The sequence below is a fragment of the Rutilus rutilus genome, assembly GCF_951802725.1.
Source record: "Rutilus rutilus genome assembly, chromosome: 11".
Classification (NCBI taxonomy): domain Eukaryota; kingdom Metazoa; phylum Chordata; class Actinopteri; order Cypriniformes; family Leuciscidae; genus Rutilus; species Rutilus rutilus.
The window spans coordinates 34,021,120-34,028,876 of NC_140216.1; the positions used below are offsets into that span (position 1 = coordinate 34,021,120).

The following is a 7,757-nucleotide window of genomic DNA, read 5'->3' on the forward strand; positions in this document are numbered from 1 at the left end:
GCGGGTAGAAGTTTGATACGGTTAGACTTTGTGTGAGAGCACTTTGTGGACTACAACTCTTCGCTGCTTTCGATGCGTTTGAAACTTCACCACCATTCGCAAACGGACACTATCTCACGGATCCCGCTAAACATGACTGTCTCTTTGGTGCACTTCACCGCCTTCTTTCAGGGAGAGGACAAAATCGTTGAGGTTGGCGAAAACCACGGGTAAGTCAACTTTATGGGGTGACGTCACATAGGCGACATGTAGTCTTTCTCGTTATGTCTTTTCCACAACTGCTAGCCGAAGAATCATACCATATACTGTCAAACTCGTAACATGAAAGATTATATAAAAAATTCACAGACAACATATGTTCAAATTCATGGCACAATTCAAACGGGACCAGAAAATAATTATTTTCTCCCATTCACTTGCATTGACGATTTTTCAACCTAGAGGTCCAGCGGGGTTTTACGGAAGGGGCGGGACTTACCAGCTCTATAGCAACCGATGTCACTTTTCTCATCTCGCGAGCTGAACGGCTTTTAATCGCTGTTTTGCCGCCGTTTTTTAAATGAAACATACACTGAAAATGGAGAATTAACAACAACTCATTCATTGTTTCATTCCTATCATTGAACTTCAAGTCAGATGACTGGGCTAAGCCCCCAATGTCAAGACCCTAGCAACGCCCCTACAACTCGAGGTATCGAACACGCGCACTTTCTCAGTTTATGGCCAGCAATATTGTTATGTTTAAATAGCAACTTGCAGGTTAAATTTATAACTGAATTAATACTTGATTTTGTCTGAAGAGGTTTTTTAAAAACATATATGTAGAAATTACTAATGAAATCTAATTGGTTGTAGAGATTTTGATGAAAATGTGCTAGGCTCTGGAATACGCCTTTCCCCCTATAGCAACGCGTCATATGACGTATGCCGAGGTAAATATGAGCTCGCGTTCAGCCAGCGCTCTCATTGTGGGTGTAGTAGTTAGAGCAGTAGTGAGCGATAGAGAAAGTTTTAGATCGAGTTTTAGAGAAGCCATAATGGTAAATTATTGTGTTTGTGCTGGTTGCACAAAATCCAGCCTGTTAGGACATCGTGTCCATCATTTTCCTTCTAGGAAAAACAAGGCTTTTCGTTCTTGGGTGCGTTTTGTTCAGGTGAAGAGAGCAGACTTCACTGCCGCGTATGTCACCGCACACTCGGTCATAGGCATGCTCGTCGGAGAACTCGGTTTCTTCATTTACATCCATTGTAATTTGTAACCTGAGCTCTTTCAGTGCACGCATCTTCGGGTTCTCCCGCCGGATGTAGGCGCGAGCACAACATCAACTGGCAAACGCAATGTAAGCGGAACGAAACTGAGCTACTCGTTATTGTGTTTGTGTGGACTGTTTATCAGTTTGGACCAGTGCAGCGCGAGCCTGATCAAGCAACACTGTAACTGCGAGATCCAGTAAATCAAGCATTTGAATTCGCCACTGAAGTAATAACATCGCTGCGAGATCTAGTGAGAAATATTCACATTTCTCCGTTATTAACGGATCAAACAGCGCTGACGTGGAAACCAGAAATAAACATTGTGCAATGAATGAACGAACTATCCAGTGTCCACAGATCAGCAACATTCACCATGGCTTTACTGTAGTAACACTAACTGCAACCATGCAAGTTTGGCATTTTCCACTAAGGCCCAGTATGCATCCACCTCCCTGCAACACTGACTTTCCTCAGCTGTAAACATTGCCTCGCATTTCCCACACAAGCACCTATGGAACAAAAAATGTTAGCAGGAATAAATATCTCTCTGTCTCTCGATGAGAAACCGCTAAGTTATATCACGTAACGTTAGTCTGGGCGGATATTAATGAGCATGACAAACGCCTGATCAAAGCTTAGTTTCTGTTAAGTTCCAATATGTTCTGTCTAACATTGATCCTGGCCTGTCCCTGCTCTCTTGGCAGCCTAGCAGGCTCATAATTGTATGGCTGTGGTCCGTCAACAATTTCCTCAGCGTCCGAAATGTCATTGCAATCCATATTTCCCTGTTGTTTGAATCGACCGCTCTCCCTCGTGCCACGTCACGACTCTCGCCCGTCACGCCCATTTTCAGATGCGGAAGTAAAATTTTCTCACAAAAACGACTCCAGAAGCCACTGTAGCGCATTTATAATTTGTTTTTTAAGAAAATCTAGTTCCTACATTATTTTTCTATACATTGACTTGTTGGGTCTTCTAACCTGCAAGTTGCTCTTTAAGGACATTACGAAATTAAGATAATGTCTGTAGGCTACTATGTTATAATTGCAATTCAGTTTTCAATTACAATTAAATACAATCGTTGCTGAGTCTGCAGTCTGAACACTTTACCTCAGGACGTACATTAACTGAATTAATTGAGAATCTCACCTGAAAATCCGGTCATTTTCATCCACGCAGCTGATTTCTGTAAATTTGAATATAAAACTAAATGTATCTTGCAGCACAGGGTGAAGTCAGTATATAGCAGGGGCGGCTGGCCAATAGAGGGCGCTAGGGCGCCGCCCCCCCTTGAGCAAATACCATAGACTGTAGGCAAATACATGTAAATACATAAATAAATCATATATACAAATTATCAATATTTGTGTGTTTGAGATAGTAAATGCACCTAGTATATGTGAAAAATATGATAGAAATTCAAAATGTCAGTTTTTTCTACACGTCCCGTCTAGATCTGTACACGTGATCAGCTCTGGGGCGCTGGAGAAAGCGCCCCAGAAAGGCGGGTCTTTGGAGCAGCTTAGCCAATTGCTGATTTTAGATATAAATGTTTGACATAAACTGTAGCCAATCAGCGAGCTAAAATCTAGTCAGCTATGGGCGCTTCGCCTAGCGCCCCAAACTGCGCGCGGCCGCGAGGCGCGAGCAATGGGCGCGAACCACGACTAAAGTATCGAGTTTCATTCTATAGGGCGCCATTTTTACTGTATGATAAATTACAACGGCGAACAAAATGACTCCAGACGACTCTAACTCGATTCAATCTCTTGTCCAATATCCGTTTGAAAGACGAAGCTTAGTAAATAAACTCCGTGTGAAAGAGCTGGGCCCAGATCAACCAGATATTTCGATCAGACAACAGGCAAGTGATAAAGGAAAGCAGTACGTGCGAGGCTTCTCACGCAGCTGGTATACCAGAAAGGCTTGGTTGGCTGGATGTTCTCATGTTAATGCCTTATTTTGCTTTCCGTGCATACTTTTCAAAAATACGGGGACAGATCCAGCATGGACAGTTACCGGAATGAGGGATATGAAGCACTTGTCAGAGAAAGTAACGAAACACGAGAACACCAAGGTACACATGGATAATTCCGTCAAGCTAGCTGTACTGGGAAGGGTTAACATCGCGACGCAGCTTGATGAAGGCCACAGGGTTGCGGTGAGGAAACACAACGAGGAGGTGGATAAAAACCGGCACATCTTATCAAAAATAATCGACTGTGTGAAGTTTTGTGGGGCTTTTGAGCTGGCCTTGCGTGGGCATGACGAGACTGACACCTCGAACAATCCTGGCATTTTCAGGGGACTGGTGGACTTCGTTGCTTCACTCGACAGCGTGCTGGAGGAGCACCTCAAGACAGCCACCGTTTTTAAAGGTACGTCAAAGACGATTCAAAATGAGTTATTAGACTGCATGCTGTCAGTGCTGAAGGATTACATTCTGGAGGAAGTCAAGAGCGCAGATTTCATCTCCATACAAGCTGATGAGACAACTGACATTTCCACCCACTGTCAGCTGGTGCTTGTGCTACGTTATTTAGATGGCAAAAACAACATACAAGAGCGGTTTTATGAGTTTATTTCGATCCAGAATGCCACGGCAGACACCATCGCTACAGCGCTTCTGGAGAGGCTAAGCGTCATACTCCCAGATGGACAAAAAGCCAAACTTATAGGCCAAGCTTACGACGGAGCTAATGTAATGAGGGGAGCCACCGGCGGAGTGCAGCGCAAGGTGATGGATGTCCATGTAAACGCTCATTACGTCCACTGTTACGCGCATCAGTTAAATCTCATCATGCAGCAGGCAACGTCACACATCCCCAAAATCGGCACTTTTTTTTCCGATCTTGCAGGATTTTCTGCTTTCTTCTCCAGGTCACCCAAGCGAACCACCGTACTTGACCAAGTGGTTGCCCATAGACTTCCCAGAGCCTCTACAACACGTTGGAACTTCCACAGTCGCGCTGTAAACACCGTGTACGAACAAAGAGATGACCTCCTAAAGTGTTTTCAGACCATCAGAGATAATGGAAACTTTGATCCCCTAACTGTCAGAGAGGCTGGGGGCTTTGTGAGGATGCTTGAAGACGAGGCTTTCTGTTTTTTTCTGGCACTGTTCCACAAAATCATGCCACATGTGGACATGCTGTTCAACCAGCTGCAGAAAAGGAACATCGACGCAGTTTTCATCAAATCACTTGTCCAGAAGTTTACAGACAGCGTGCAAACGATCAGGTAAATAACTTTATTTACGATTGGCTGATAAAACTTTTGTTAGAAATGTGATTTGCTTATTTCCAGATTTGTGTCTAAATGTGCCTAGTCATCCAACTGGATGATTATCATAAGCTCATTACAATTATATGCATTTCAGTATTTTAAAAGCAAAGAGACTATTAGATTTGGATAATAATGAAGGTAAAGTAGTTATCAAAAACAGTTTCTAACAACAGGCTTATTCTAGAAGATTGTTATTAAATATTAACTTCTTGTCATTTAGAGACTATAATTTACACAGGACACATCAGAATGCATCCAGCTTAGAAATATAATAGAACAATGATAACAATGTAATTTTATGTACATCACAGATGACTAGCTGATAGGCATAGTCCTTATGTGTGTGTATATGAGTCAGTGGATGTGCACTTGTGGGAGTTAAGAAGTCTGATGACAGGTTAACAACTTAAACTCTATTTTTGGACCAGGGCCTCTATTCCCTCTCTGTGTGGTGATGGTGCATCGGACCAGCAGCAACCTATAAAGCGACGAAGGATGCTGGGAACAGGAGAACAACAGAGGCTGGCTACAGAGGTAAGTTGAGATGTAACAGTCAGTGTTTCCTCTACAAAGATTTTTATGTCTGTGGTGGTATGTAGCTATGTAATAAAAAAAATAAAACAAACCTTAGGATGGCATATTCCCACATCTGACTGATCGATTGATGGACCAGGTGGTCTAGAATTTATATTCTTGTTAGTTCAGTAGATTCTGGTTTATGACAAAGCAGTCACAAGCAGCAAAATAATAGCAGTTTTCATTGAAAAGAAATTCAGTGTGTGGCACATGTTGTCACATGTGACAGAAAAAAAAGTGGTTTATATATTTAAATTAAACCTTGTTTTGTAACGGAAACCAATAGGGAACTAGTGAGGAGAAGTAAACGTAGTGTAAAGTGCAATTAGAAATAATGGTGTTAAAACCTTTAAAGGGATAGTTCACCCAAAAATGAAAATTGTGTCATCATTTATTCACCTTCAAGTTGTTTCAAACCTGTATGAATTTCTTTCTTCTGCTGAACACAAAGAAAGATATTTTGAAGAATGTCAGTAATCAGACTGTTGATGGACCCCATTGACTTCCACAGTTGGAAAAAAAAAATACTATGGAAGTCAATGGGGTCCATCAACTGTCTGGTTGACGACATTCTTCAAAATATATATTTTTTGTGTTCAGCAGAAGAAAGAAATTCATACAGGTTTGAAACAACTTGAGGGTGAGTAAATGATGACACAATTTTCATTTTTGGGTGAACTATCCCTTTAATAATCATACTTGACTCGTTCAGTCAGAATCACTTTCATTAAAATGGCTTTATTGGAAATTTTATGCTGATGAATCTTTTACAGGTATGTGATACCATCCTGACCCATGCCAAGGAGCGGTTCTCCTTCACCCAGCACCTCATCAGCGCAACACTGTTGCATGGAGAGCTCTTCCCACAACACTGTGTGAAGTTCCCTGACACAGCGCTTGAAACAACAGTGGAGGCATACCCCATGCTGAACAAGGCCAAGCTCAAAACAGAACTGTCCCTCATCTATGAGAACGACGAGTTCAATGCTTGCAGTGGTGCAGTACCTCTGTACCAGTTTTTCATGGAGAACAACCTTCAGAGCACTTTCACAGAGACTGTCAGTCTTCTCAAGATCCTCATCACCACACCCATGACTACAGCTGAGTCTGAGAGGTGCTTCTCTACTTTAAAGAGGATCAAGACTTTCCTGAGAAACACCATGACGCAGGATCGCCTGAATGCTCTGGCGATGCTCTCCATGGAGAAGAAACTTATCAGGGACATTCCTGACTTCAACAAAAGGGTCATTGAGAGGTTTGCCACTCAGAAAGAGAGAAGAGCAAAATTCCTGTACAAATGAGATCACACACACACACACACACACACACACACACACACACACACACACACACACACACACACACACACACTCACACTGTTTATTTGTACATAGTAATTTTATAAATATAAATTGTCTTAAAGGGATACTCCACTGAAAAATGAAAATTCTGTCATCATATACTCACCCTCAAGTTGTTTCAATCCTTTATGAATTTCTTTCTTCTGCTAAACAGAAAGTAAGATATTTAGAAGAATGTCAGTAACCAGACAGTTTTAGATATCATTGACTTCCATAGTATATTTTTTTCTTTCTATGGAAGTCAATGGTATCTAAAACTGTCTGGTTACTGACATTCTTCTAAATATCTTACTTTCTGTTCAGCAGAAGAAAGAAATTCATAAAGGTTTGAAACAACATGAGGGTGAGTATCCCTTTAAAGGGATAGTTCACCCCAAAATGGTTCGGTACGTTTTCGATACAGCAAAAAGAAAGAAATGCCAGAGAAATTTCCTTTTTTATTACCGGTATTCTTTTTTCAAAAAGAAAAATGGTTTTACCATTTGTGGGTGAACTATCCCTTTAATACTACGTTTGTTATTTACTGTACATTTTGTGGAACATTTGTTTAAAATCACAAAAAATTGTTGCAGGTAATTGTTGTATTTAATCAGCTAATTAATCACTAAGTATTTTGTTTGAGTTAAATTTCAAATGCAAATAGAAAGTTTGTGCAATATGTTTGTTTTTGTGCAAAAATGCCTCAACCTTTTAATATTGGCATTAAATAATTACTTTTCACAGAGCACTGGTATCCTGGGTGGTTATTAATTATAATAGGATTTTTTTTATTTATATAGCCTTTCCAACAAGGTCGCTTTACAATATAGGCCTAGGTTAAGGAATTGAACTAAATAAACCTCAACATCAAAGATAGACATACCAAGGGCAGATATAAATATACAGAGGTCAGTTACAAAGTTAGGTCAAAGATTCAAGCAAGTAACATAAACATTCATAATAAGGTAAAATGTAAAGATTCTGAGCTAAAGTAATATTCAGACAAAAAAAAAGTTTACCAACTGAAAATTGGTCTATAAGACCTGGTGTCCCATGGTTACCAAGGCCAAGCTATTTAAAATAACCGAATATGACACAGCCCCACCTAACATATTTTTCACCAGCCGCCACTGGTATATAGGCTACATTAATGATGCTTTGATACAAATATAATGTAGTAAATTTAATATAAAACTATGTAAATGGCGCTCTAGTGGCGCGACAGGTTTTTGAACAGAATCTTGAGCCATAGCTGGCGCTGCGGACAGACGCCGCCGGTGTGAGTATGTAGTGTGGTTAAAA

General features: G+C 40.8%; 1 protein-coding gene across 1 annotated transcript; it reads left to right on the top strand.

Moving 5' to 3' along the window:
- Window positions 1-2,503: 2,503 nt before the first annotated feature.
- Window positions 2,504-6,597, top strand: LOC311300140 (zinc finger MYM-type protein 1-like). The gene is made up of 3 exons (XM_084424273.1): window positions 2,504-4,494; window positions 4,968-5,073; window positions 5,889-6,597. The coding sequence occupies exons 1-3, from the start codon at window positions 2,990-2,992 to the stop codon at window positions 6,414-6,416; spliced, it is 2,139 nt and encodes a 712-aa protein (XP_084280399.1). The 5' UTR covers window positions 2,504-2,989; the 3' UTR covers window positions 6,417-6,597.
- Window positions 6,598-7,757: the final 1,160 nt, after the last annotated feature.